This window comes from Pezoporus flaviventris, unplaced genomic scaffold (genome assembly GCF_033815535.1).
Source record: "Pezoporus flaviventris isolate CSIRO_AGI_PZ_B2104156 unplaced genomic scaffold, CSIRO_AGI_Pfla_v1 ptg000510l, whole genome shotgun sequence".
Taxonomy (NCBI): Eukaryota; Metazoa; Chordata; class Aves; order Psittaciformes; family Psittacidae; genus Pezoporus; species Pezoporus flaviventris.
The window spans coordinates 1-26,612 of NW_026893057.1; the positions used below are offsets into that span (position 1 = coordinate 1).

Consider the following 26,612-nt stretch of genomic DNA (forward strand, 5'->3'; position numbering starts at 1 on the left):
TAGCCCCAGGATCCCCACTGTACCCCTACGAGCCCTCATCACCCCACTGTGCCCCTATGAGCCCCCATCCCCCCATTGTGCCCCTATAAGCCCCCCAGGCTCCCCACTGTACCCCTACAAGCCCCCCTCACCCCACTGTGCCCCTATGAGCCCCCAGCACCTCACTGTGCCCCTATGAGCCCCCAGCCCCCCACTGTGCCCCTATGAGTCCCCAGCCCCCCACTGTGCCCCTATGAGTCCCCATGCCCCTCAATGTGCCCCTATGAGCCCCCAGACCCCCCATTGTGCCCCTATGAGCCAGCCCCCATCCCCCCCATTGTGGCCCCTAGGAGCCCCCAGATCCCCCTACTGGGGGCTCCTAGGAGACCCCAAGCTCCTCAATATGCCCCTAATGAGCCACCAGCCCCCCCTTGTACCCCTATGAGCCACCAGCCCCCCCTTGTACCCCTATGAGCCCCCATCACCCCACTGTGCCCCTATGAGCCCCCATCACCCCACTGTGCCCCTATGAGTCCCCATGCCCCTCAATGTGCCCTTATGAGCCCCCATTACCCCACTGTGCCCCTATGAGCCCCCATCACCCCACTGTGCCCCCTGAGTCCCCATGCCCCTCAATGTGCCCCTATGAGCCCCCAGCCCCTCACTGTGCCCCTGTGAAACCCCAGATCCCCCTGCACCCCACTGTGCCCCTATGAGCCCCCAGCACCCCACTGTGCTCCTGTGAAACCCCAGATCCCCCTGCACCCCACTGTGCCCCTATGAGCCCCCATCCCCCCATTGTGCCCCTATGAGTCCCCAGCCCCCCACTGTGCCCCTATGAGACCCCAAGCTCCTCAATGTGCCCCTAATGAGCCACCAGCCCCCCCTTGTACCCCTATGAGCCCCCATTACCCCACTGTGCCCCTATGAGCCCCCATTACCCCACTGTGCCCCTATGAGCCCCCAGCACCCCACTGTGCCCCTGTGAAACCCCAGATCCCCCATCACCCCACTGTGCCCCTATGAGCCCTCAGGCCCCCCACTGTGCCCCTACTGTGCCCCCATTACCCCACTGTACCCCTCTGAGCCCCCCCCCCCCCCGCGGGTCCCACCTGGGTGCAGTTGCCGGCCTTGGGCTCGAGCTGCGCGGGGGACACGAGCGCCCCCAGGAGGCTGCTCTCGAGGTAGCCCCGCTCGGCGCGGGGGTCGAAACGGGCCTCGGGCCGCGCCAGCAGCAGCGGCAGCGCCACGGCGAAACCGGCCATGTCCAACGGGAAGGGGGCGCTCCGGCTTCCAGCCCGTGTGGAACCCCACGACCCGGCCCCCCGCCACCAGCGGCCGCTCCAAACGCAGCCCCCCCACCAGCCCCACGGGCCACACCGAAACCCCCCGGGTGCTGCGCATCTGGGGATGGAGGGGGGGGGAGAGAGAGCAGTGAGAAGGGGGGGGCGGTTGGGGGGGATTTGGGGGGTTCTGGGGGGGGGATTAAGGGGTCCAGGGGTGGGTTACAGGGTGATGGGGGGGTATTTAAGGGGTCCAGGGGGGGATTTGGGGGTTTGGGGAAGGTATTTAAGGTTCTGTGAGGTTTAGGGGGTGCTGAGGGGAACAGAAAGGGTCCAGGGGTGGGTTACAGGGTGATGGGGGGGGTATTTAAGGAGTTCAGGGGGGATTGTTGGGTGATGGGTTGTTATTTAAGGGGTCCAGGGGGGGATTTTGGGGGTTTGGGGGAGGTATTTAAGGGTTCTGAGGGGGATTTAAGGGGTCCAGGGGTGGGTTACAGGGTGATGGGGGGGGTATTTAAGGGGTCCAGGGGGGGATTTTGGGGGTTTGGGGAAGGTATTTAAGGTTCTGTGAGGTTTAGGGGGTGCTGAGGGGAACAGAAAGGGTCCAGGGGTGGGTTACAGGGTGATGGGGGGGGTATTTAAGGAGTTCAGGGGGGATTGTTGGGTGATGGGTTGTTATTTAAGGGGTCCAGGGGGGGATTTCGGGGGTTTGGAGGAGGTATTTAAGGGTTCTGAGGGGGATTTAAGGGGTCCAGGGGTGGGATGCAGGGTGATGGGGGGGATGTAAGGAGTCAAAGGGGGGATTTTGAGGAGGTATTTAAGGGTTCTGTGAGGTTTAAGGGGTGCTGAGGGGGATTTAAGGGGTCCAGGGGTGGGATGCAGGGTGATGGGGGGGGATGTAAGGAGTCCAAGGGGAGATTTTGGGGTCTGGGGGAGATATTTAAGGGTTCTGTGAGGTTTAGGGGGTGCTGAGGGGGATTTAAGGGGTCCAGGGGTGGGTTACAGGGTGATGGGGGGTGTATTTAAGGAGTCCGGGGGGGGTTGCAGGGTGAATGGGGGGTATTTAAGGAGTCTGGGGGGGTTGAAGGGTGATGGGGGGGGGGTTTAAGGGGTCCAGGGGTGGTTGCAGGGTGATGGGGGGGGTATTTAAGGAGTCCAGGGGGGGTTGCAGGGTGATGGGGGGGGTATTTAAGGAGTCCAGGGGCGGTTGCAGGGTGATGGGGGGTATTTAAGGGGTCCAGGGGGGGTTGCAGGGTGATGGGGGGGGGGTATTTAAGGAGTCCAGGGGCGGTTGCAGGGTGATGGGGGGTATTTAAGGAGTCCAGGGGCGGTTGCAGGGTGATGGGGGGGGTATTTAAGGAGTCCAGGGGGGGTTGCAGGGTGATGGGGGGTATTTAAGGGGTCCAGGGGCGGTTGCAGGGTGATGGGGGGGTATTTAAGGAGTCCAGGGGCGGTTGCAGGGTGATGGGGGGTATTTAAGGGGTCCAGGGGGGGTTGCAGGGTGATGGGGGGTATTTAAGGAGTCCGGGGGGGTTGCAGGGTGATGGGGGGGTATTTAAGGAGTCCGGGGGGGTTGCAGGGTGATGGGGGGGTATTTAAGGAGTCCAGGGGCGGTTGCAGGGTGATGGGGGTATTTAAGGGGTCCAGGGGGGACTCACCTCCTCGAACAGGCGCAGGCTGTAGGTGTTGTCGTCGTCCGCAAAGTAAACGACGCCGCCGTCGCCGGGCGCCCTCGTGTCCCGGAGCCAGCGCAGGGCCCGGTTCCGCTGCTCCGCCCCGCGCGGGTGGAGCCAGGGGGGTCCCCGGGGCGGCGGCGGCTCTCGGGGGGGTTTCCACGTGCAGGTGGGTGAAGGGGACCCCGCTGCTGGCCAAGAGCCGCGCCACCAACGCCGTGGGGGCCGCGGCGTCCTCCACCACCACCCAGTGCAGCGCCGCACGTGCAGCAGCGTCTGCGACAGCCGCACCAGCTCTGCCTTCTGCACCGGCCTGGGGGGGTCAGAAGGGAAAATTGGGGGGGTCAGAGGGGAATTGGGAGGGGGGAGGGGGCTGCATGACACTAAGGAAGTGTGGGGAGGAGGAAAGAGGCCAGGCTGGGGAGTGCAAATGGGTCTGCAGGGGTGCAGGGAGGAGGGAATGGGGGCGCAGGTTAGGTTTGGAGGGGGGACAAATGGGAATGGGGGGGGGTCAGAACAACTTCCATGGGGCCTATGGGGGGTACAAATGGGTCTGGGAGGGCAGGCTGGGTGAATGGGGGTGAATGGGTCTGGAGGGGGCAGGGCAGGTTGTATGGAACCTAAGAGGGGGTGCAAATTGGTCGGGGGGGGGGGGCAGATCAGGTTATATGGGGTCTAAGGGGAGTGCAAATGGGTCTGGGGGGGGGAGGCAGATCAGGTTATATGGGGTTTAAGGGGAGTGCAAATTGGTCGGGGAGGGGGCAGATCAGGTTATAGGGGGTCTAAGGGGAGTGCAAATGGGTCGGGGGGGGGGCAGATCAGGTTATATGAGGTCTAAGGGGAGTGCAAATTGGTCGGGAGGGGGGCAGATCAGGTTATATGGGGTCTAAGGGGAGTGCAAATGGGGTCTGGGGGGGGGGCAGATCAGGTTATATGGGGTCTAAGGGGAGTGCAAATGGGTCTGGGGGGGGGCAATCAGGTTATATGGGGCCCAAAGGGAGTGGAAATGAGTTGGGGGGGGGGGCACATCAGGTTATATGGGGCCCAAAGGGAGTGCAAATGGGTCTGGGGGGGGCAGATCAGGTTATATGGGGCCCAAAGGGAATGCAAATGGGTCTGGGGGCACCAGATCAGGTTATATGGGGCCCAAAGGGAGTGCAAATGGGTCTGGGGGGGCAGATCAGGTAATATGGGGTCCAAAGGGAGTGCAAATGGGTCTGGGGGGGGGGGCAGATCAGGTTATATGGGGTCTAAGGGGAGTGCAAATGGGTCTGGGGGGGGGCCAATCAGGTTATATGGGGCCCAAAGGGAGTGGAAACGAGTTGGGGGGGGGGGGGGCACATCAGGTTATATGGGGCTCAAAGGGAGTGCAAATGGGTCGGGGGGGGGCAGATCAGGTTATATGGGGCCCAAAGGGAATGCAAATGGGGTCTGGGGGGGCCAGATCAGGTTATATAGGGTCCAAAGGGAGTGCAAATGGGTGTGGGAGGGGGGCAGATCAGGTTATATGGGGTCTAAGGGGAGTGCAAATGGGTCTGGGCAGTCTGTAAAGCATTTGGGGGGGGGGGTGTCTCACCTGGCATAGGTGGGGGTCACCACGTAGATGGTGGGCAGGGCCTGGCCCCCTCCCTGTGCTTGGGGCTCCCCCCGGCCCCCCCCATTCCGTTGCTCTGCCAGCAGCCGGTCCCGGCCCCGGCGCCGCTCGGCCTGGAGCTGCTGGGAGCAGTCACAGGGCTGCCCTGGGGGGGGCACAAACAGAGAGGGGGGGGGTGTGGATCAGGGACCCCATCAAAACCCTGGGGGGGGGGGGTGTCAGGGACCCCCAGCGCCCCCCTTTCCCCCCTCTCACCGAGCTGCAGCAGGGCACAGAGCAGCCCCACCAGCGACACCACGAAGTACACGATGAAGACGTTCTTCAGCTTCACCCTCATGGCAGCACCGGGAGTTTGGGGGGGGGGGCGGGAACGGGGGTGCTGTGGGGAAGGGTTCAGGTGGCTCGGGGGGGGGGGCCCAGCTCTCGGGCACCCCCCTTCCCCCATGACCCCCGCCCCACACCCGCAGCGCTCCCGGTGCCCCCGTCAGGTACCTCCAGCCCCTCCGTATCCCCCGGTACAAGACAGGACCCCTCCGGTAGCTCCGCCCCCCCGCCCCCCCCCCCTCCTCTCACGCTCCGTTACCAGCACCGGAGGAGGCGGGGCCGGGCCCGGGCCCCGCTTCAGGCCGCGAAGCCTCCGCCGGACCGGACCGGACCCGACCGGACCGGGCCGGGCCGGGCCGGCACTTCCGGTCCCTTCCCAACCGCGCTCCGGACACCGCTTCCGGTCGCGGTCCGTTCCTAGAGGGGTCCGGCCGGAACCTGCGCTTCCCCTGCTGCGGGTTCCGGGTTGTGCCCCCCCACCCCCCCAACTTCGAACACCGGATTTGTTGTTTTTTTTTTCTTGGTTTTATTTGTCTTTTATCAAAATTCCTCGCAGGGCCGCCCCCTCCCCCCATCCCGGCCCCGCCCAGCCGCTGGGGGGGGGGGGGGGTGCCGGATCTGCTTCCCCCCCCCCCCGACCCTCATGTGCCCCATAGAGAAAAGGGGGGGTTCCCTCACCCCCCTCCTGACCCCTGCGGGTTAAGGGCAGGGGGAGAAAACGGGGGGGGTTGAGAGGGGGGAAGGAAAGGGGGAGAAGGGGAGAAGGGGATGGGGAGAGTTTGAGGCACAAGAGGAGCTGGGGGGGGGGGGCACACAGAGCCTTGGTCCCCATCCCCCCCCAGCCCTCACCCCCCCCAGCCCCACACCTGGGGGGGAAAACCGGGGGGGGGCGGGGAGGCAGAGACAATGACCCCCTCCCCAGCCCAGCCCAACTGGGGGGACACCCCCCACTACAGCAGCCAAGGGGGCAACAGGAGCTCCCTGCCCCCAGGTGGGGATTGGGGGGGGGGGGGGGGTAAAAGGGGCTGCGGGGGGGCCCCAGAGGGAGCGGGAGGGGGGGTGGGTGTGAGGAGGAGCCCCCCCCCCTCTGCATTATCGCAGGACGATGGCCCAGTCATCGCCCATGCGGACGCCCGGCTTGCGCACGGTGAGGACGGGCGGCTCGGCCTCGTGCTGGAAGTCCAGGCGTGTCTCTGAGCCGTCTTTGGGGGGGGGGGAAACACAGGAAGGGGATGAGGGGGGAGTCCTGGGGGTGGGAGACCCCCAAACACCCCCCCCCTTCATCCCCAACTCACTCGCAGGCTGGAGGATGACGGCGCCAGGTTTCCCTGCCCCCAGGATCACCACGCGCTCGAGCCACACCGGGGTGTCAAAGGAGCCCCGGGGGTCTGCAGAGCTGCAGGGAAGGAGAAAGAGGAGGTTGGGGGGGGGTGCAGAGGGGATGTGGAGGGGTCGGGGGGCTGCTGGGGGTACCTGGCTGTTAGCGTGTTGCCAGCGAAGGTGAATTGTCGGTGGAGGAAATGCGCCTTTGTCTCGTACTCAAAGCTCTTCCCATCGTCCAGGAAGAGATCGCCCTCAGCCGTGCCCTGGGGGCAATAGGGGGGTTTTGGGGGGGGTCCAGGGGCAATTGGGGGGGGGGAGGCGGGTCCGGGGGGGTCTGCACTGACCTGAGGGCTCAAGGCCACATAGAGGGTGAAGGGATCCCCCCGCATGCACTCGGTTGAACGTCGCACCCGCTCCTGCCGTGGCACCACCGTCCCCCCCCTCTGGAACACCGGCACCTGGGGGGGGGGGGAGGGGGAAGGTGTACTCAACCCCTCCCCCCTCACAGACCCTTGCAGCCCCCCCAAACCCATCCCCATCACCCACACTGCTCATGGTCACCGGCATGTAGAGCGTCTGTGGTGCATGGTGCTTCTGGTAGGAGACGGTGTCGTACCAGACCTGGGCGTACCAGAGAGGGGTTGGGGATGGCATTGGACCCCCAAAACCCCCTTCAAAGCTTGAATCCCCTCTCCCCCCTCCTCCCTCCCCAAAAGCCTGCAGCTCCCCCACCATAACCTCACCTCTCCCTTGCCGGGCAGGTAGACCTGCACTCCACGGGCACCCTGCTCCGTGACGGGGTGCACCAGCAGCGCCCTGTCTGGGGAAGGAAGGGGGGTGCTGGGTCAACATCAGGGTGGGGGGACCCCGACACGTGGAGGGACACCCCAATATGGGAGGAAAGCCCCTCTCACCGAGCAGGTACTGATCATCAATGGCGAAGGTGGTGGTGTCCTCAGGGTACTCCATCCACAGCGGCCTAGGGACAAGAAGGGGGAATGTGGCTGTGCCGGGGCAATCCCAGGCGCAGGTTGTGGGGAGAAGTGATTCAGAGCAGCCTGAGGAGGAGGATTTGGGGCTGGTGGTGGATGAGAAGCTCCCCATGAGATGGGTTCAGTGTGAGCTTGAGCACAGAACACCCCCGTGGGCTGGGCTGCACCCCCAGAGCTCAGGGAAGGGATTCTCCCCCCTTTTGCTCTGCTCTCTTGAGACCCTACTGTGTGCAGTTCTGGAGTCCTCAGTATAAGAAGGACATGGAGCTGTTGGAGCAAGTCCAGAGGAGGCCACGAGGGGCTGGAGCAGCTCCCATAGGAGCCAGGCTGAGGACATTGGGGCTGGAGGAGAGAAGCTGCGAGGAGAGCTCAGAGCAGCTTCCAGGGTCCGAAGGATGGACCTGCATCAGGGACTGGAGCGATGGGACCAGACTGGGACAGGGGAGGTTTAGACTGGATTTAAGGAAGCTCTTCCCTGAGAGGGTGCTGAGGCGCTGGCACAGGGTGCCCAGAGAAGCTGTGGCTGCCCCATCCCTGGCAGTGTCCAAGGACACAGGGGCTTGGATCAAGCTGCTCCAGTGGAAGGGCTCCCTGCCCGTGGCTGGATCTGGAGGAGCTTTCAGCTCACTTCCAGCACCACCCAAGCCCACGCTGTGATCCCGGGGCTCTGCCCTCCTCTCCCCTCACCTCATGACGGGCAGGCCGTGGCGGTGGCTGTGGTAAAAGGCCGTGTACCAGAAGGGCAGGAGAGCGTAGCGGAGCCGCACGGCCCCGCGGATCAGCGCCGCGTTGTCCTCCCCGAAGAGCCAGGGCTCGCGCCGCGCCGTGTCCAGGTGCGCGTGGGCGCGGAAGAAGGGCTGGAAGGCGCCCGCCTGGTACCAGCGCACCAGGAGCTCCGCATCGGGGTTCTTAAAGAAGCCCCCCACGTCCGCTAGGGGAGATGGGGGGGGGGAAGAAAGGCTTCAGGGTGACCCCCCCAGCACATGGAGCACCCCCTCTCCTCCCCTCCATCACCTACTTCCCCCCAAAGCCTTGCCCCGCTCACCCCCACAGAAAGCCAACCCGGCCAGCCCGAAGCTCAGGCACATGGGGATGGAAATCTTGAGGTGCTCCCACTCGGCTGCGTTGTCGCCCGTCCACACAGCGCCTGGGAGAGAAGGGGGGGGGGGGTGAGGGAGAAGATAGGGGGGGCACAAAGACACGTTGGGGGGGGGGGAAACCCCAAACCTCACCATAGCGCTGGGAGCCGGCGAAGAAAGCGCGGCTCAACACGAAGGGCCGGTGCTGCCCCCCCGAGCGCTGGATCTGCCCCTCGGCCGTTGCCATTTGCTGTGGGGAGAGGAGAGGAAGAGGCCATAAGGGACTCCCCCTCCCTGTGAAGGTGGGGGGTAAAATGGCGTTCGGGGGGGGGGGGTTTACCCACCACATAGAGGCCATAGAGGTTGTGGACGTCGCGGTGCTCCCAGCCGCCGTGGTGCACCGCGTCCTTGTGCATGGTCACCTCGGGGCCGCTGAACACCGAGGGCTCGTTCATGTCGTTCCATGTGAAGAGGATCTCGGTTGAGCCCTGGGGGGGGGGCTCCATGGTGAGGAGGGGAGCACGGGGGGGGGGTAAACAGAGAAGAGGGGGACACAGTAGCTTGCGGGAGGACACGAGCAATACAGGAAGATGATGCTGTGAGAGCTAAAGGGCAATATAGGGATGACAGTGACTTGGGGGAGGGAGATGACAATGACTTGGGGGGGCCACACAACCACTGGGGGGGGTGACACTGGTGGGGGGGAGGCATGAACCCACTGGCAGCAGCTCCTCACCTCATACTGGTCGTATGCGAACATGGACGCCCACCATGCACGCATCTCGGGGTTGGTGAAGTCGGGGTACGCAGCAGAGCCTGGGGACAACACAGGGGTCAGCGTGACACCCCCCCCCCCCCAAAACCCCCCCAGGGCCCCCCCCAGCCCCACTCACCCGGCCAGCACCAGCCCTCGTAGTCGCTCCCATCCTTTGTCTTGACATAGAAACCGCGGGAGCGCAGCTCAGTGTGGACACGGTACCCGCTGTCCACCTTGATGTGGGGGTCCACGATGCTGACCATCTGGGGGGACAATGACCCCACGTCAGCCCCCCTGAGGGGGGTGGGGTTCCCCCCAGCCCCCTAAGTCCCTTGCTGGGGCCTCCCACCTTGCGTTTCTTCGCAGCCAGTCGCTCCAGCATGGCGCGGGGCCGGGGGAACTTGCTGGGGTCCCACGTGAAGTAGCGTTTGCCATCGGCGTGCTCGATGTCCAGCCAGAGCACGTCGCATGGGACCGCGTGTTCCTCAAAGCCCCTCTCCACCGCGGCCACGTCTTCCTCGTCGTTGTAGTTCCAGCGGCTCTGGTGGTACCCCAAAGCGAAGAGGGGGGGCAGTGCCTGGGTGCCTGTTGTGGGGGGGCACAGAGAAGCTCGGAACGGGGTCCCTGCGTGCTGCAGGGTGCACCCATTGCCCGCGGTGTACCGGTGAGGGCAGCGTATTGCCCCATGACGGCGGCAGGCGTGGGGCCCAGCAGCAGGAAGACGTCGATGACGCCGCTCTCCGACATCCAGCGCACGTCGGTCTGCGGCGTCTCCCCTCCGCCCTGCATGTAATCCAGCAGCTTCCCAAAGAGCGTCTGCCGGCAGCGGAAAGGGGGTGTCAGAACCCCAATTGCACACACACACACACACCCCCCCCGCTCCCCCCCAGCCCCTGCCCCACACCTTCCCGGCCGTGTTGGAGCTGATGTCAACCCAAGTCTCGGCAGCGTTGAGCCAGAAGATGCCGAGGGTGCGGCGGGCGCTGTGTGCCAGGAGCAGCGGGACGGAGCCGTACAGGGCCATGGGGTTGTAGAGCTCGTACTGGAAGACGTCCAGGTTGTAGAGGCGATACGGGTCCCCCCCCCTGCAGGAGGCCAGCGGGTCAGTGTCCCCCCACCCCGGCTTGGTGCCACCATCACCCCTCCCCGTGCCCTCCCGGTGCTCACTCGGTGGTGCGCAGCCGCAGGCTCTCGGCGTGCTCAGGGATGCCGTAGACGTGCTCGAAGCCGGGCAGGGAGAAATCCAGCCCCACCGAGGTGGGTCCTGAGGTGGGAGGGGGAAAAGTGGGTGGGGGGGTGTGAAACTGGGAGCCCCCTCCCCACACTGACACCTCCCATCAGCCACAGGATGGGGCTCACCGTTGGGCTTGGTGTCTGTGTGCGTCTTGAATGTCTCCTCCCAGGCGCCAGGCTCCTCCGCAGCCTCAGCCGTGGCCTCTGTGGGCTGTGGGTAAGGGATGGGTAAGGAGATGGGGTCTCTCAAAAGAAAAGGGAGGGCCCAGCTCCCTGCTGGTCCCCAAAACCCCCCATCCCTGTGATACCTTCTCGCTCTGATCACCAGCCTCCTCCGTCCCACCAGCAGCTTCCTCCTGTCCCTCAGCAGCTGCCCCCTCCTCTGCTGTGGGCTCACTGGGGGTGTCCCTGGTGTGGGGGGAGAAGGAGCAGTTATGGGGTGTTGGAGCACCCCAGTTACAGCAGGAACGAATGAGACACACAGCAGGTCTGCAGTGAGGGACAGACACAGGACACCCGCAAAGGCACTCGCCTGGGGACCCGAGATGGGGGGAACACCCCAACAACCACCCCCCAAGCTCAGTCAGGGGGAGCAGCTCCTCACTTCTAAGGGGACAGGGATGGCCCCAGCAGCTCCTAGCTCCTCCTCCCTCCCATTGCAGCCTGGGGTAGGGGGTCCCGCTGGGGGCCCATGGGGAGGGCAGGGGAGTGGAGGGGGGCAGAGACAGCAGCAGAAGCCACAGATTTACCTATGGAAAAGGGTCTTGATCTTATCCCACAAGCTACCGACCGAGCTACTAAGCTTATCCGAGAAACTGGGGCGCGGGCAGGGGGGGAAGCGCAGCCAGAAACAGAAACAGCCAACAGTCAGTGCAAGGAGGCGCCGGACGGACAGATGGACACAGCCCGGCCCGGCTTCCCCCCTCCCTTCCCCACGGCCTGCCCTCCCCTTTGGGGGGACCCTCAGAGCGCTGCTGCTCCCCACTCCCCACCTTCCCTGGGGTTTACCTTCACTGGGAGGGGTCCAACAGGGAACGGGGGCACCCCAGCGAGAGAGGGGGGTGGTGTTTTCTGGGTGCCCCAATGTGGGGGGGAGGGAATGTGGGGATGGAACCGGTGCCCCCCCCCCTGCCCGGTGCAGAGCAGCTTCCCCCCCCCCGCCTCAGCCACACTCACGAGTCCCGGCGCTGCCGGAGGTGCTCGAAGAAGAGGAGCCCGCGGGCATTGACGCTGCAGAGCAGCTCCCGGTCCCGCAGCAGGTCCATGCGGAACGGCTTCTCCGTCACCAGCAGCCGGTGTCCCGCCGGGCCCAGCGACAGCTCCAAGCTCCCCTCGTCCCGCCCCGTCACCGCCAGCCTGCCAGCAACGGGGGTGTTGAAGGCGGCTTCTTGCACCCCGGCCCCCCCCCATCCCTGTGTGTTCCCCCCTCGCTGCTCACCGCTCCACCGGCGGCTCCGCCACCAGCACATCGGGCACCTCGAACCGCGGCCGCAGCGGGTTCAGCTCCTTGATGCGGATCCGGGTCATGTTGCCCTGCAGCCCCCACAGCTCCAGCAGCAACGGGACCTGGACCAGGGGTCACGGTATCAGCAGGACGGCCCCCCGGCCACCGCAGCCCCCTCCCCGGCCCCGGGCGGACCTTGGTGGCCTCATTGATGAGCTGCATCCTGGCGGCGTCGGGACCGAGCTGCAGCGACTCCAGCAGGGCTCGGTACGGAGACTGCCCGGGGCTGAGGCCGCGCTGGCGCCTGCCGGGGGAAGCGGGGTTGGAAAGAGGCTGAGCGCGGCCCCGGCCCGGCCGCTGCCTCCCCGACGGGCTCCCCCCCCGGTACCCACCGGCAGAACCCGCTTTGCTCGCACGTCTTGAAGTTGCTGCGGTCCACGGCGAGGGCGGCCCCGAGGCAGAGCGCAGCGCACAGCAGCGCCGCCGGCCGTCGCCTGCGGGGGGAACGGGGAGGGCGGGTCGGGGCGAAGGGCAGGGCCGCGGCTCCGCCTCCGCCACGGCGGGGAACGGGACGAGGGGAAGCGGCGGAAACAGATCGGGACCGAACGGGGGGGGGGGGAAACGGGATAACGGGGGGGGGATCGGTGCTGGGACCCGACGGGGGATGGGGAGCCACGGGAGGAGATGGGGGGGGGTTGAGGGTTCCGAAGGGGGAAGGGGGGGGTCCCGGTTCGCGGGTACCGGGGGGAGGTGGGGGGGGAAGGATCCAGTTGGGGGGGGGGGGGGGGGAAGACGCGGGTCCCGCGGCGCACGCTCACCTCCCCGGCGCCACCGCCATCTTGGATCGGAGCTGACCCTTGACCCCGCCCCTGGCCTCACTCCGCCGAGTCCCATTGGCTGACGGGAGCCCCGCCCCGGCCACACCCCCATAGCGGCCCGCCGGCTTGGTTGCCATGGAGACCGTAGCCCCGCCCCCGCTCCGTCCTGGTGTGACAGATGGGAACTCTCACCAATCAGAGCGCGGGATAGGGCCACACCTTGTACGGGGAACGGCAGACCAATGAAAGCGCGGGAGAGATGAGTGACACATCCGAGAGCCCAATCAAAACACGCGCGCTGCCCGGAGTCCCGCCCCCCCCGCTGAGGGCTTCCCCAGCAACGCCCCTCCCCGCGGTCGTAGCAACCAAGGCCAAGGCCGCATCGGCCCGCCTCTTCCCGGCAGAAGCCAATCAGCAGCCCTCTTCTATAAGTGACAGTGGTAAGAGACCAATCAACAGGCGCCTCTCACCCTCATCGTCCCGGCATTTTGAGCGGCAGATGATCTGACCAATGAGAGCGGGAGAGGCTAACCGAACTGGCTGCCAATCAGCGCGGGGGGGCGGGGCGTCGCTAGGCCGTTGCTTTGTGGTGAGTGGGGACGGGGACCACGGAGCTGGGGCGGGCCCAGCGGGATGGAGCGAACCCTGCCGAGGCTGACCGGGCCCTACCGGGGCTGACCGGCTGCTAACGGGGCTGACCGGGTCCTCCCGGGGCTGACCGGGCCCTACCGGGGTTGACCGGGTCCTCCCGGGGCTGACCGGGCCCCACCGGGGCTGACCGAGTCCTACCGGGGCTGACCGGGCCCCACGGGGGCTGACCGGGTCCTAACGGGGCTGACGGGGTCCTACTGGGGCTGACCGGGTCCTCCCAGGGCTGAATGGCTCTTGCTGGGGCTGCCCGGTTCCTGCTGGGGCTGACAGGACCACACCGGGGCTGAACAGGTCCTGCTGCTGCTGACCGGGCCCCACCGGGGCTGACCGGGCCCTACCGGGGCTGACCGGGTCTGACTGGGTCCTCCCGGGGCTGACCGGGCCCCACCGGGGCTGACCGGGTGCTACCGAGGCTGACCGGGTCCTACCGGGCCCCACCGGTGCTGACCGGGCCCTACCGGTGCTGACCGGGTCTGACTGGGTCCTCCCGGGGCTGCCCGGTTCCTGCTGGGGCTGAACAGGTCCTGCTGCTGCTGACCGGGTCCTACCGGGGCTGCCCGGCTCCTGCTGGGGCTGACAGGACCACACCGGGGCTGAACATGTCCCGCTGCTGCTGACCGGGTCTGACCGGGCCCCACCAGGGCTGACAGCAGCCTCCTGGGCACCCCCCCCCTAACGCTGTCACCCCCCTTCCAGGGCCGGCAGAGCCCCGCGGGACACCATGGAGTTCCCCGAGCACAGCCGGCAGCTGCTGCGGGGACTGCGGGAGCAGCGGGCCCAGGGCTTCCTCTGCGACTGCACCGTGCTGGTGGGCAGCGCCCCGTTCCCGGCGCACCGGGCGGTCCTGGCCGCCTGCAGCGCCTTCTTCCACATGTGCTACGCGGAGCGGCTGGATAAGGGTGACCTGGTGTGCCTGAACAGCGAGATCGTGACGCCGCCCGCCTTCGGGCTGCTCCTGGAGTTCATGTACGAGGGGCGGCTGGCGCTGGCCGCCACGCCGCTGGAGGACGTGCTGGCGGCCGCCAGTTACCTGCACATGAACGACGTCGTCAAGCTCTGCAAGAAGAAGCTGCAGGCGCGGGTCCCGGCTGAGGCCGACAGCACCAAACGGGAGGAGGATGCCCCCGGCAGTCCCCCGCTGCCTCCCGCCGTCCCCCAGCAGTGCCCACCCAGCCCTGGGGCGCCCCTTTTGCCCCCCCCCGGCCCGGCCCCGGAGGCTGGGGATGGCGGGGAGGAGGGAGTGCCCCCCCAAGAGCCGCCCGTGTCCCGCGTGGATGTGGCTGACACCACGCAGCCCGGCATGGAGGGCGACTGGTCCCGTGCTGCTGCACCGGAGCTGCCCCTCCCCAGCCCCAGCAGCTCGACGGAGGCCGCCCCTCGTGCCACCTTCCCCGGGAGCGAGCTGCCCGCCCCGGGGGCGCTCTGCGCAGGGCCCTGGGCTCCCGCTGCCCCTGGGGGGCTGCTGCCTGCTGCTGTCAAGGTGGAAGCCATTGTCATCTCCGACGAGGAGCCCGAGGCGGGCACCCGCCGCTCTGCCAGCCTCTTCCCGGCGCCAGCCCGTGCCCCTCGGCCTGCGACCTTCGGGGAGGCATCGGGGGAGCCGCTGCCTTTCGGGCTGCCAGCCCTGCGGGAGCCGCTGTTCCTGCCACCGCTGGAGGGGCGCGGGGGCTTCGGGCTCTTCACCGAGGAGGCACCGACCTGCCCCACGTGCGGGAAAACGTTCTCCTGCTCCTACACCCTGCGGCGCCACGCCACCGTGCACACGCGGGAGCGTCCCTACGAGTGCCGCCATTGCCTGCGCAGCTACACCCAGTCCGGGGACCTCTACCGCCATATCCGCAAGGCCCACAGCCACGGGCCGCCCACCCGCGGCGGCGGCGGCGGCGGAGCCCACAGCGACCACGACCGTGACTGCGACAACCCCCCTTAACGGGGCCGGGCGGCGGGGCCGGCGGGCGGCAGGACCCGGGGGGGGGGCGCCGGCGACAGGGCGGGGCCGGGGGCGGGGCCGAGCGGGTGTACGGCAGTCACGTGGTGCAGCGCGGGAATAAAGCAGCGCTGGAAAACGGGTGGTCCTGGAGGGGGGCGTGGCTTGGGGCCACGCCCACGCCGCGCTCCTATTGGCTCTCGCCTGACCAATGGCTGAGCGTGGTCACCAGCGCACCTGCTGTGGCAGAGCGTCTACGCGCGGCTTTGCCGCCCCCTGGCGGGGTGGAGGAACTCGGGAGCCGCCTCCGGTCCCGTCCCGGTTTGAATGGGGATGAATCCCAGTCCAGCCCCAGCCCCAGCCCAGTTATAACGGGGCCAAATCCCAGTCCAGCCCAATCAGCCCCAGGTCCTGCTTCTTTCTGTCCACGCACTGTGTGGTCCCATCCCCATCCTTCCCAATCCATCCTTGTCCCATCCCCATCCTTCCCAATCCATCCCTGTCCCATCCCCTTCCTTCCCAATCCATCCGTCCCATCCCAGTCCTTCCCAATCCATCCCTGTCCCATCCCTGTCCTTCCCAATCCACCCCCCGGTCCCATCCCCGTCCTTCCCAATCCACCCCCCGGTCCCATCCCCGTCCTTCCCAATTCATCCCTGTCCCATCCCAGTCCTTCCCAATCCATCCCAGTCCCATCCCCGTCCTTCCCAATCCATCCCAGTCCCATCCCCGTCCTTCCCAATCCATCCCTGTCCCATCCCCGTCCTTCCCAATCCCATTCAATCCCAATACACGAAGGCTTAAAGCACTTTAATCACAAAAATAGAGCTCTGTGCAGCGGCACCTATAAAAAGGGGGTTTGGGGGTGGCGGGGGCCAGGGCGGGTGCCCCCACACCCGGGTCAGGAGCAGGCAGGGGGGCCCCCTGGGCGGGGGGCACAGGCCGGGGTGCCCCCGAAGAAGGTGGGCTCGGTGAGGGGGTGCAGGAGCAGGAGGAAGAGCAGGACCCCCAGCAGGTAACAGGGCAGCAGCGCCCGGCGCCGGGGGTGCTCCAGCGCCGCCCCCACAGCCGGGAAGCCCATGGAGTTGCAGAAGGAATGACACAGCACCGGGCCCGCCAGGTGACCTGCAGGAGGGATGGACAGAGCTACAGAGCCATGGAGACCCCCCCCGGACCCGCTGTACACTCCCCCCCCCCCCAAGCCTGCACCCACCTGTCCTGAGGAAGAGGAAGGCCGTGTAGGCGCCGAAGACGGCAGTGTAGGAGAACTGGAAAGCTATGGGAAAGAGGAAAAGGGGGGTTGGAGGGGCCTGCATCCCCCCCCCCCAGGCTCCCCACACTGCTCCAGGCATCCCACATCCCCCCCAGACACCCCAAGTTATCCTTCAGCACCCCAACATCTCCCCTCCAGGCAGCCCAAATTCCCCTTGAGGACCCCATGTGCCTCCCCCAGCACCTCAATATCCCACCCAGGCACTCCAAATCCCCCTTAAGAACACTATGTACCCCCCCAGGCACTCCAAATCCCCTTTAGGCCCCCTGTGTCCCTCCAAGCACCCACTCCATATGCCCCTTCCAGCTCCCCAAGCCCTCCCCACCACCCTGGGCCCCCATAGGGGTACCTGCTGACATGAAGATGCTGCTGACAGAGCCCTGTCGGAACCGGAGCTGTTCAATGACGTGGTGGAAATGAGCTGGGGGGTGAGAACGGGGCTGTGAGGGTCGGTTTGGGGGGGCCAAGGGGGGGTCCCCGGTATGGGGTTCACTCACCCACACCGAAGAAGAGGGGGCAGGCGAGGACGGCGGGGCCGGGCCCGGTGCAGGGCACCAGCATGGGCAGCATGCAGGCACGGAACACCAGCTCCTCCGTCAGCGGGGCCACCACCTGGTTCCGCAGCCAGCGCACGTCCCCCAGGCACAGCACCCAGAACCTGGGGTCTGCAGCACATAGAAGGGGTTCGGGGGGGGGGGCAAGGATAGACCCCAAACCTCCTCTTGCTGCCCCCCAAACCCGCTGCCCCATTCACTGTTCCCTGACCCCACAGTTCCACCCCCCAAAGCCCATCAATGCCCAACTGCCCCCCCCCACCCCATTACCCAGCACCCTGGTTGGGACCCCCCCCAAGAAGTTGTGTCCCCCCCCCCTTACCGAAAGCCACCCTGATGCCATCAAGCCAGCGCCAGGGACAGTCCATGGAGAGCTGGATGAGGGGTCCCAGGAAAAGGATCTGGGGGGCATGGGGGGCTTAAAGGCGGCCTGGGTGGGGGTCAGGGAGCTGGTGCCCCCCATTCCCCCCCAGCCCCACACGTACCATGGTGAGCAGCAGTGGCAGCAGCGTGGCTGGCACCAGCCCCTCCAGGCGCAGCCCCAGCAGTGCTGGCAGGGGGGTGTCAAGCTGTGGGGAGGAAATGGGGGGTTAGCACCACATGTGGGGGGGGGTGTCCCCCCCCCCCAACCCGGGTCACAGCCACCCCCACACTCACCTTGACACCCGTCAGCTCCTTCCAGAGCCACACAAAGGCCGGGGAGAGCCCCGACACCACCAGGACGCTGGTGAAGCGCCGCTTGATGACAGATGGATGGTCCCTGTGGCCAAGGGGGGGGTGAGTGTGGGGTACGGGGGGGGGTGCCCCCCATTGCCCCCACCCCACAGACACTAAAGAGCTCCCCCAGGCCCTCCCACCTCCTTCATATACTCCATAACCCCCCCAACAATCTAAACACCCTGTCCCGAGTGCCCTCAATGCACTCCAGCCCCCCAGGTACCACTTAAACCCCACCGGGTATGCTATAGACCACCCCAGCACCCCTAGCGCCCTATAGACCCTCCAGAACCCCTACAGACCCCCACGGAACCTACCCCCCCCCCCCAGACCGCCCCCAAGCACCCCATAAACCCCCCCTAGAGCGCCTCATGTACCCGACAGATCCCCCCCAAGCACCCTACAGACCCCCAGCGCCCCCCGCCGCCCCGGTCCGTACCGCGGCAGGGGGCTGCCCCACACGTAGAGGCTGCCCACGTAGGAGCAGGCCAGGCTGAGGCAGGCGAGCACCGCGGCCCAGCACGGCCCGGGGCCGGCGGCGGGGGCCGGGGCCGCTCCGGGACCCGTTCCAGGGCCCGGCCCAGTTCGAGCCGGAGCGGCCGCGGCCCAGGACGAGGCGCCCGCGGGCTGCGACAGCGCCATGGCGGGGGGGCGGGGCCAGCCCCGGGGGGGGGGCGGGGTCTGGACTGGAGGGGCGGGGCCAGCGGCAGGTGCTGCAGGGCGGAGGCGCGGAGGGAGGGGCTTGGAGGAATGGGAGTGAGTTGGAAGAGGCGGGGCTTAAGGTGAGGGGCGTGGCTTTGGTGGGGGGCGGGGCGTCAGGGGGGCGGGGCAATGGCGTGGGAACTGAGTGGGAAAAGGGGGTGGGGGAACTGGGACCCAGTGGGGCGAAGGGGAGCAACTGGGTGAAATGGGAGCGACTGGGAGAACTGGGATCAGTGGGGGATTGGGACCGGGGGGGCACTGGGAGCGACTGGGAGAACTGGGACCAGTGGGGGATTGGGACCAGTGGGGGACTAGGAGTGACTGGGAGAACTGGGATCAGTGGGGGATTGGGACCGGGGGGGCACTGGGAGTGACTGGGAGAACTGGGACCACTGGGGAACTGGGACCAGCGGGGGACTAGGAGCAACTGGGAGAACTGGGATCAGTGGGGGATTGGGACCGGGGGGCACTGGGAGTGACTGGGTGAAATGGGAGCGACTGGGAGAACTGGGACCAGTGGGGGACTGGGACCAGGAGGGCACTGGGACCAGTGGGGGACTGGGACCAGGGGGGCACTGGGAGTGACTGGGAGAACTGGGACCTGTAGGGGACTGGGACCAGGGGGGCACCGGGAGTGACTGGGAGAACTGGGAACTGTGGGGAACTGGGACCAGTGGGGGCCTAGGAGCAACTGGGAGAACTGGGATCAGTGGGGGATTGGGACCAGTGGGGGACTGCGAGTGACTGGGAGAACTGGGACTGACTGTGAGAACTGGGACCAGTGTGGGACTGGGAGTGACTGGGAGAACTGGGACTAGTAGGGGATTGGGGACCAATGGGGAACTGGGATTGACTGTAAGAACTGGGACCAGTAGGGACCTGGGACCAGTGGGGGACTGGGAAAACTGGGACTGACTGGGAGAACTAGGAGCAACTGGGAGAACGGGGAGCAACTGTGGCACTAGGACCAACAAAGGAAACCGGGACCAACTGGGGGAATGGGACTGGGGCTGCCAGAACCAGGTGGGACCGGGTGAACTGGGTGAACTGGGCTGGCACAGGCAGAGGGTTGGGCTCCAACCCTGTCCCTTAGGCAACCCGTTGGGCCACCTCGTGCAGCAACACCTGCGGGATGGGGGGGGGTCAATGGGGTTTAATGGGGGAGTAAAAGGGGGGCCCCCCCCAGTGACACCCACCTGCCCCTGGCTGCTCTGGGAACCCTCCTCATCCTCCTCCTCTTCCTCCTCCTCCATTTGCCCGCTCCGCACACGGGGATGCTCCAGTGGGGATCCTGGGAGGGGTCAAAGGGGGGTTCTATGGGGCTGGGGGGTGGCTGTGGACCCCCACCCCGGCGTGTCCCTCACCCCCCTGGGGGTCCTTGGGGGTCTCGCAGGAGCCGATGGGCAGCAGCCGCCTGTGGGTGACCTCAGCCAAGCTCTGCCGAGCGGCCACCACCAAAGCCGGGGTGTCCTCGACCTGTGGGGACATCAGGAAGGGGAGCGGGGGGGTGAAACCCTCCCCAAGAGCCCCCCTTTCACCTCGGGGGTCCGTGTGATCCCCCCCGGTACCTGCATGGAGCGCAGGCAGCCCCGACGGAACCGGGTGCTGGTGCTCCCGGTCACCACGGCCGTCACCGCGTCCAGCGCGACACAAAGGGACCGTGCCAGGCGCTGCTGGGCCTCCAGGATGGGAAGGGGGGGTTCAATGGGAGTGCTGGTGCCCCCCCCACCCACCCATGTGTGGCACCCACCTCGTGCCGCCGACGCAGCTCCCCCAGTATGGGGTGGACGAGGGTCCGGAGCCCGCGGGCCAGCGCCGAGCGGCTGCTCCACAGCGTCTGCTCCAGGTGCTGCAGCAGCACCAGGCGGGTGCCTGTGGGGACAGGGGATAGATGGGGGACAGCCCCGGAGCATAGGGGCACCCCTGAACAATGGGGATGCCCCCAGACCATGGGGACATCCCTGTATAACAGAGACTTCCCCAAGACCAGGGGGACACCCCTGTATGACAGAGACATCACCAAGACCATGGGGACACCCCTTAGACCATGGGGACACCCCTTAGACCATGGGGATACCCCTATACCATGGGGACACCCCTGTATGACAGAGACACCCCTGTATGACAGAGACACCCCCAAGACCATGGGGACACCCCTTAGACCATGGGGACACCACTGTATGACAGAGACATCACCAAGTCTATGGGGACACCCCATAGACCATGGGGACACTCCTGTATGACAGAGACATCCCCAAGACCATGGAGACACTCCTTAGACCATGGGGATACCCCTAGGACCATGGGGACAACCCTGTATGACAGAGACACCCCTGTATGACAGAAACACCCCCAAGACCATGGGGACACCCCATAGACCATGGGGACACCCCTGTATGACAGAGACATCCCCAAGACCAGGGGCACACCCCTTAGACCATGGGGACATCCCTGTATGACAGAAACACCCCCAAGACTATGGGGACACCCCTTAGACCATGGGGACACCCCTAGACCATGGGGACACCCCTTAGACCATGGGGACACCCCTGTATGACAGAAACACCCCCAAGACCATGGGGACACCCCTTAGACCATGGGGACATCCCTGTATGACAGAAACACCCCCAAGACTATGGGGACACCCCTTAGACCATGGGGACACCCCTGTATGACAGAAACACCCCCAAGACTATGGGGACACCCCTTAGAGCATGGGGACACCCCTGTATGACAGAAACACCCCCAGACCATGGGGACACCCCTAGACCATGGGGACACCCCTGTATGACAGAAACACCCCCAAGACCATGGGGACACCCCTTAGACCATGGGGACACCCCTGTATGACAGAGACATCCCCAAGACCAGGGGGACACCCCCAGACCATGGGGACACCCCTGTATGACAGAAACACCCCCAAGACTATGGGGACACCCCTTAGACCATGGGGACACCCCTGTATGACAGAAACACCCCCAGACCATGGGGACACCCCTTACACCATGGGGACACCCCTGTATGACAGAAACACCCCCAGACCATGGGGACACCCCTTAGACCATGGGGACACCCCTGTATGACATAGACATCCCCAAGACTATGGGGACACCCCTTAGACTATGGGGATACCCCTGGACAATGGGGACACCCCTGTATGACAGAGACACCCCCAAGACCATGGGGACACACAATAGACCATGGGGACACCCCATAGACCATGGGGACACCCTTGGACAATGGGGACCCCACCAACCTCAGCCCCCTTCCAGCCCCACTCACTGGCATCGTACGCCTGGAAGGGGTCCTCGTGCTGGAGGAAGAGGAAGAGCAGGAGGCTCTGGGGGTGCTGGTCCCCATCGGGGCCACCCGCTCCCTGCTGCACTGTGTAGGTGGCATCGGGGGTCACCAACTCTGCAGGGACAAGATGGGGGGGCACTGGGGGTGCTGCCACAGGTAGGACCCCCCCCCTTGTTGTCACCAGATACCCCCCTCACCTTCTTGCCCCTCTCTCTGGGCATGGGGGGCCGCGGTGAAGCCGAATTGCTCCCAATCCGCCATCCAAGAGGGATCCTGGAAGAACCGGGGCGCCGCGGCCGGGAGCCCCGCAGGGTCATACAGGAACAAGTGGCCACGGTCAAGGACAACAGCCTGGCCCCATGTGTGCCCCCCCCCCCCCCGCCTCACGCCCCAGTTCCCTCCCAGATCCCACCGGGAACACCGGGATATGGCGATGGTGTCGAGGCGGGAGGGCCGGTTGGGGGCCCGGCGCAGGCAGGGGCACAAGGCGGCTGCAGGGACCAAGCTCAGCTCCCCCCCGAGCCCTGCGGCCACCGCAGGGGGGGGCACCCGCAGGCAGATGGGGGGTCCCAGTGTGGGGTGGATCCTGCTGCAGGGGGGGGCACCCCCAGGGGCTGCCGGCCTGGAGCTGGGGGAGATATGGGCGGAGGGTGCTGTGTCCATCCGGATGCAGCTCAGGATGTGCAGCAGCCCCCGGGACAGCCCCCAGGGATCATGTCCATGTCCTGCTGACACCCCCCCTCCGCCACCCCCTCTGCCTCCTGGGGACCCTGAGCCACCCGCTGCCCATCCCATGAGCCCTGAGCTGCCCTGGCATGGCCCCATCCTGTCGTTATCCCCATCCCATCCCCATCCCTGTCTTCTTCCCTGTCCCCATTCCATCACCATCCTGTCCCCATCCCCATCCCTGTCCCCATTCCATCCCCATCCTGTCCCCATCCCCATCCCTGTCCCCATTCCATCCCCATCCCTGTCCCCATTCCATCCCCATCCTGTCCCCATCCCCAGCCCTGTCCCCATTCCATCCCCATCCTGTCCCCATCCCCATCCTTTCCCTATCCCTATCCTTTCCCTATCCCCATCCCAATCCTGTCCCCATTCCGTCCCCATTCCATCCCCAACCTGTCCCCATCCCCATCCCTATCTTCATCCCTATCCTTTACCTATCCCCATCCTGTCCCCATCCCCATCCCTGTCTTCATCCCCATCCTTTACCTACACTCATCCCCATCCTGTCCCCATCCCCATCCTTACTCTATCCCTATCCCCATCCCAGTCCTGTCCCCACCCTGTCCCCATTCAATCCCCATCCTGCCCTCATCCCCATCCCATCCCATCCCATCCCATCCCATCCCCATCCCATCCTACAGCGCGAAGTGCCAGCTCTGGACCCGCAGCCTCACTCCCTCCATTGTCCAGGCGCTCTCCCTCCTGCAGAACACAGGGACAGAGCTGGCACTGGCTTGGGACCCCCCCGAACCCCCCATGGGGTCCTAGGTTGGGGGTGTCCATAGGATGTGGGGGTCCCCAGAGTGTGGGGGTGTCCATGGAGTCTCACCCATAGCTGTGCGAGGCCACGGCTCCATTCATGCTGACACACAAGTGAAACTCCACCTGGGGGGCATGGGGGGGGGTTTCAACGTTGGGACCCCCCCGGGTGCACCCCAATGTGTGTGTCCCCCCACTCCAGTGCTGGTACCTCGGGGTGCACCACGCTGGCCTTGTGCAGGAACCGCCGCAGCCACACACAGTCGGGGGGGGCGCAGAGCTGGGGTGGGGGGCACGGGGAGGTGGGGTGGGTACCCCAAAGCCCCCCCCCATCTCTGGGGGCGGGGGGTGTCCTGCTGCTTCACCCCAGTTTGGGGAGACAACACCAGCCCTGCCAAGGACTGAGACCAGTTTGGGGGCTGCTGTGGGTATTGGGGATCTGCCTGCCCCCCCCCATGACCCCATTTTGTCACACCCCCCCCCAAAACCAGGCCACCCCAGTTATATTTATCCACTTGCCCTACTTGTGGCGGGGGCCGGAGCTCCCCCGGGGGCCGCGGCCCCAATTCTGCCCCCCTCAAGGTCACCCTGTGTGTGTGGGGAAGGAGAGCAATTGGGGGGGGGGGGGGGATTGAGGGACCCCCCCCCCCCCCACCTGAAAGGCCAAGCGCAGGCGGGCCTGGTGCAGGATGCGGCCGCAGCACGGAGCAGGGACATGGGGCACCTCCGGCAGCACCAACACCCCCAGAGTGCCTGTGGGGTGGGGTGTGGGGGGGCACAGTGAGGAGCCCCCCGATGTGGGGGGGGGACGGACCTGCACTTTGGGGGGGGGCCCTACCTCCCAAAAGGGCTTCGGTGTCGATGCCACGGGTCAGGTCCCCAGCAGCCGCCACTACAGGGACAAAAGGGGGGGGATTGGGGTCCCCTAAAGCCCCCCCCCCAAAAAAAACCCCTTCCTTCGCCTCCCCCCCCCGCACCGGTGATGGTGCAGCCGGACTGGGCCGTGTCCCCCTCGGCTGCCAGGGCCACCAGCAGGGACCCCCCCTTCTGCTCCACGCTGCTGGGGGGGGCCAGGACCAGGAGGAGCCGCTCCAGAACCTGCGGGGACAAACGGGGTGGGGGGACCCCAAGAGACCCCCAGCCCCATTAGTGACCTTTGACCCCAACAGTGACCCCCCCCCCCCATGCCCCACTGTGACCCCAGGGACCCCCCTCACCGAGCACAAGGCCTGCTCCGCCATGTTGTGCCCCCCCCACTCCCGCGAGCGCCCCCTGGCGGCGTGGAGGAAGAGGGGCGGGCGGTCACTATGGCAACAGGAGGGGGCAGAGCCCCTCCCTCCCGTGGGCGGGGCCAGCGGAGCCGCGTCGCCACGGCAACCGGGGCGGGCGCTTCCACCTGGTGGTGGTGGGGGGGTAACCGTGGTGACAGCGGGCAGGTCGAACGGAGTGAGGGGAGGACATCTGGGTCCACTCCGGGCGGGGGGGAGGGGGGGATGCATGGGGGGATATGGGGCACCCCCCCCCTCAGTCCCGGTGTGTATGTGTGTGTGTCCCTCCCGGTACCGGTGACACCCCCCTCCCGCGCCCCGCGGTGGTCCCGCCCCCCTCCCCGGTGCCGCTGTGGCCCCGCCCCTGGCCCCGCCCCTCCCGCCGCGGGTGTGATGAGCTGCCGCGGCCTCAGCCCGCTCCGGCACCGCAGCGCAGGTAGGACCGGGACGGCAACGGGGACGACAACGGGAACCGGAGGGGTGGGGGGGGGGGGAATCACACCGGGAGGACCCCCCCCACACCCCCGCCACCATCCCGCACTGCATCCCCCGTCCCCGCATCCCCCCCCCCCGCCACTGCGGCAGCCGCTCCGGTCCCCGCAGCACCGAGCAGGGCCCGTCCGTGTCCGTGTCCCCCCCCCCCTCCGGCTTTGTCCCGGGTGCCCCCGGTGCTGCGGGGCCTTGTGTTTGGGGGGGGGCACACGCGTGTCCGAGTCCTCCCCCCCCTTCCCGGTGCGGGGGGTCCGGCCGCTGATCCCGCACTAAGAGCATTAAGCTGCCGCCGGTGGAGGGGGGGGGGGGTGTGTGTGCAGGGAATGGGGGGGGGGGCAAGGACCGGGGATGGGACCTGCACAGACACCGGAGGGGAGCCCCGGGGGGGGAACGGAGAGGATGGGGGTGTCCTTGTGGGAGTTTGGGAGGCCCTGGAAGGGAAGGGGGGGTCACTGAGTGCTCAGGGGTCTCTTGGGAGGATGGGGGGGGGGCTCACAGGTACGAGGGGTCTTTCGGGGGGGGGGGGGCTCAAACATTGCTGGGGTCTGTCACAGGTTGGGGGGGTCCTTCTGATTTGGGGCCCCCCCTGGTTAAGGGGATGTCCGTTATGGTTTGGGGGGGACCTATGTGCTGTGTCTCCACCTCAGGTCTGGGGGGGGGGCTCAAAGACTGAGGGGTCCCTCATGGTTTGTGGGGCTCTCTCTTGGTTTGGGGGGGGTCCCTCTCTTGGTGCCCTGTGCACCCTCCTCAGCCCTTGGGGGCTTCCTCCCTGTTTTGGGGAGGTCCTTGACAGATTGGGGGGGGCCTCTCCTGGCTTTGGGGTGTCCCTGTTTAGCATGGGGGGTCCATCTCCTTGGGGGCCATGGGGGGAGTCACCTCCACCTGCCCCGTCCCCTCTCCATGTGTCCCTTATCCATGCGCATCCCCCAGCCCCCCCAGCGACAGGGGGGTCCCCCCTCAATGATGGGGGGGGGGATACAGGACCCTCCCCCGGTGACAGGGCCCCCCCATAGGGCCGCCATGTTGTCCCCCCCGGCCTATGACAGCCTGGAGCTGCAGCGGCAGTACGGAGACGTCAACAACCGCTGGGACAACGAGGAGGAGGAGGAGGAGGGTGACCATGAAGGCAGCTCTGCCCGGCGCTTCGAGCGCTCCCGCATCAAGGCCCTGGCCGGTACGGGAAGGGGGGGGGGGGGGGGGGGGGGGGCAGCAGCCCAAAACATCGGTGGGTCCCCAAAACCAAAGGGGGGGGCTCAAGAATGTGGGGGAGCACCCTAAAAATGAGTGGGGGGGGTTGCTGAAATGTGATGGATGAGCAGGAAAGGGAGGAAGGCTTCAGAATACGGGGGTTACCCCCAAAAATGGGGGGGACACCTCAAAATATAGGGGTGAACTTCAAAGATATGGGGGGTACCCAGAGATGTGGAGCAACCTGAGGACATTGGGAGTGCACCCCAAAAGATAGAGGAAACCCCAAGACATGGGGGGGGCATCCCAAAAATGGGGGCACCCCAACATATGGGGTAAGCCCCAAAGATGGGGAGGAGTACATCAAAATATAGGAGGACACCCCCAAATTTGAGAGCACCCCAAAAAGGGAAAGTGCCTCAAAATATCGGGGGGTGCCCCAAAAATGGGGTTGTTCCCAGATGGGGGGGGAGACCCCCAAAATATAGAGGGACATCCCCAAATGTAGGGAGGGGACCCTCAAACACAGAGGGGGCACCCCTAAACCGGGGGA

At 66.4% G+C, this 26,612-nt stretch overlaps 5 protein-coding genes across 11 annotated transcripts; 1 reads left to right on the forward strand and 4 right to left on the reverse strand.

The window, feature by feature from the left end:
- Positions 1-1,057: 1,057 nt before the first annotated feature.
- LOC133263881 (galactosylgalactosylxylosylprotein 3-beta-glucuronosyltransferase 3-like) lies at positions 1,058-4,895 on the reverse strand (the record flags this gene model as incomplete). Its single annotated transcript, XM_061443734.1, is given in 7 exon segments — positions 1,058-1,259; positions 1,261-1,383; positions 2,921-3,068; positions 3,070-3,196; positions 3,199-3,248; positions 4,512-4,674; positions 4,785-4,895. Coding segments are annotated over 7 exon segments (895 nt in total), but the record flags the coding sequence as incomplete, so codon positions are not given.
- Positions 4,896-5,912: 1,017 nt separating this feature from the next.
- On the reverse strand, positions 5,913-12,589 carry GANAB (glucosidase II alpha subunit). 4 transcript variants are annotated; one of them, XM_061443736.1, is made up of 25 exons: positions 12,500-12,589; positions 12,074-12,175; positions 11,877-11,985; positions 11,676-11,803; positions 11,414-11,593; positions 10,987-11,052; positions 10,528-10,645; positions 10,364-10,439; positions 10,172-10,268; positions 9,909-10,089; positions 9,667-9,820; positions 9,354-9,589; positions 9,141-9,267; positions 8,984-9,063; positions 8,592-8,735; positions 8,401-8,497; positions 8,214-8,315; positions 7,856-8,099; positions 7,091-7,155; positions 6,920-6,996; positions 6,723-6,797; positions 6,521-6,634; positions 6,327-6,439; positions 6,149-6,249; positions 5,913-6,055 (listed from the first exon to the last, which is right to left on the reverse strand). In XM_061443736.1, exons 1-25 carry the CDS (start codon positions 12,517-12,519, stop codon positions 5,946-5,948), a joined length of 2,916 nt encoding a protein of 971 aa, XP_061299720.1. In that variant the 5' UTR covers positions 12,520-12,589; the 3' UTR covers positions 5,913-5,945. The 4 variants fall into 4 exon arrangements, with proteins under 4 accessions (XP_061299720.1, XP_061299721.1, XP_061299722.1 ...); XM_061443737.1 differs by having other exon boundaries at positions 10,364-10,448; positions 10,546-10,645; positions 12,500-12,587; XM_061443738.1 differs by lacking the exon at positions 10,987-11,052 and having other exon boundaries at positions 12,500-12,588.
- Positions 12,590-12,819: 230 nt separating this feature from the next.
- On the forward strand, positions 12,820-15,114 carry ZBTB3 (zinc finger and BTB domain containing 3). Of its 4 annotated transcripts, XM_061443742.1 has the most exons (3): positions 13,223-13,269; positions 13,310-13,341; positions 13,858-15,114. In XM_061443742.1, exon 3 carries the CDS (start codon positions 13,872-13,874, stop codon positions 15,078-15,080), a length of 1,209 nt encoding a protein of 402 aa, XP_061299726.1. In that variant the 5' UTR covers positions 13,223-13,269; positions 13,310-13,341; positions 13,858-13,871; the 3' UTR covers positions 15,081-15,114. The 4 variants fall into 4 exon arrangements, with proteins under 4 accessions (XP_061299725.1, XP_061299726.1, XP_061299728.1 ...); XM_061443741.1 differs by lacking the exons at positions 13,223-13,269; positions 13,310-13,341 and adding an exon at positions 12,820-13,088 and having other exon boundaries at positions 13,847-15,114; XM_061443744.1 differs by lacking the exons at positions 13,223-13,269; positions 13,310-13,341 and adding an exon at positions 13,444-13,501.
- A 758-nt stretch (positions 15,115-15,872) lies between these two features.
- Positions 15,873-18,263, reverse strand: RCE1 (Ras converting CAAX endopeptidase 1). Its single transcript, XM_061443735.1, has 8 exons — positions 18,061-18,263; positions 17,562-17,664; positions 17,390-17,473; positions 17,227-17,305; positions 16,848-17,015; positions 16,700-16,771; positions 16,291-16,353; positions 15,873-16,202 (listed from the first exon to the last, which is right to left on the reverse strand). Exons 1-8 carry the CDS (start codon positions 18,261-18,263, stop codon positions 15,979-15,981), a joined length of 996 nt encoding a protein of 331 aa, XP_061299719.1. The 3' UTR covers positions 15,873-15,978.
- Positions 18,264-19,473: 1,210 nt separating this feature from the next.
- On the reverse strand, positions 19,474-24,402 carry TOP6BL (TOP6B like initiator of meiotic double strand breaks). The gene is made up of 11 exons (XM_061443733.1): positions 24,329-24,402; positions 24,089-24,209; positions 23,950-24,003; positions 23,767-23,864; positions 23,182-23,237; positions 22,992-23,054; positions 21,821-22,251; positions 21,606-21,737; positions 20,074-20,195; positions 19,892-20,002; positions 19,474-19,799 (listed from the first exon to the last, which is right to left on the reverse strand). The coding sequence occupies exons 1-11, from the start codon at positions 24,350-24,352 to the stop codon at positions 19,638-19,640; spliced, it is 1,374 nt and encodes a 457-aa protein (XP_061299717.1). The 5' UTR covers positions 24,353-24,402; the 3' UTR covers positions 19,474-19,637.
- Positions 24,403-26,612: the final 2,210 nt, after the last annotated feature.

Bases quoted from the DNA above. Each gene is read 5' to 3' on its own strand.
- TOP6BL (XM_061443733.1), bottom strand. From the start codon at position 24,352: ATGGCGGAGCAGGCCTTGTGCTCG. The intron at 23,238-23,766 runs GTGGGGGGGGGG...CATGCCCCCCAG, and splicing joins GCCTGCGCTTGGCCTTTCAG to GTGGAGTTTCACTTGTGTGT. The intron at 19,800-19,891 runs GTACCGGGGGGG...ATGTCCCCACAG, and splicing joins GCTGCCTGCGCTCCATGCAG to GTCGAGGACACCCCGGCTTT.
- ZBTB3 (XM_061443741.1), top strand. From the start codon at position 13,872: ATGGAGTTCCCCGAGCACAGCCGGCAGCTGCTGCGGGGACTGCGGGAG.
- GANAB (XM_061443736.1), bottom strand. From the start codon at position 12,519: ATGGCGGTGGCGCCGGGGAG. The intron at 10,090-10,171 runs GTGAGCACCGGG...GGCCTCCTGCAG, and splicing joins CTGCGGCTGCGCACCACCGA to GGGGGGGGACCCGTATCGCC. The intron at 8,100-8,213 runs GTGAGCGGGGCA...CATCTCCCCTAG, and splicing joins CGGGTTGGCTTTCTGTGGGG to CGGACGTGGGGGGCTTCTTT.
- RCE1 (XM_061443735.1), bottom strand. From the start codon at position 18,263: ATGGCGCTGTCGCAGCCCGCGGGCGCCTCGTCCTGGGCCGCGGCCGCT. The intron at 17,665-18,060 runs GTACGGACCGGG...CCTTGGCCACAG, and splicing joins TGGGGCAGCCCCCTGCCGCG to GGACCATCCATCTGTCATCA. The intron at 17,016-17,226 runs GTAAGGGGGGGG...TATGTGCTGCAG, and splicing joins TGGCATCAGGGTGGCTTTCG to ACCCCAGGTTCTGGGTGCTG.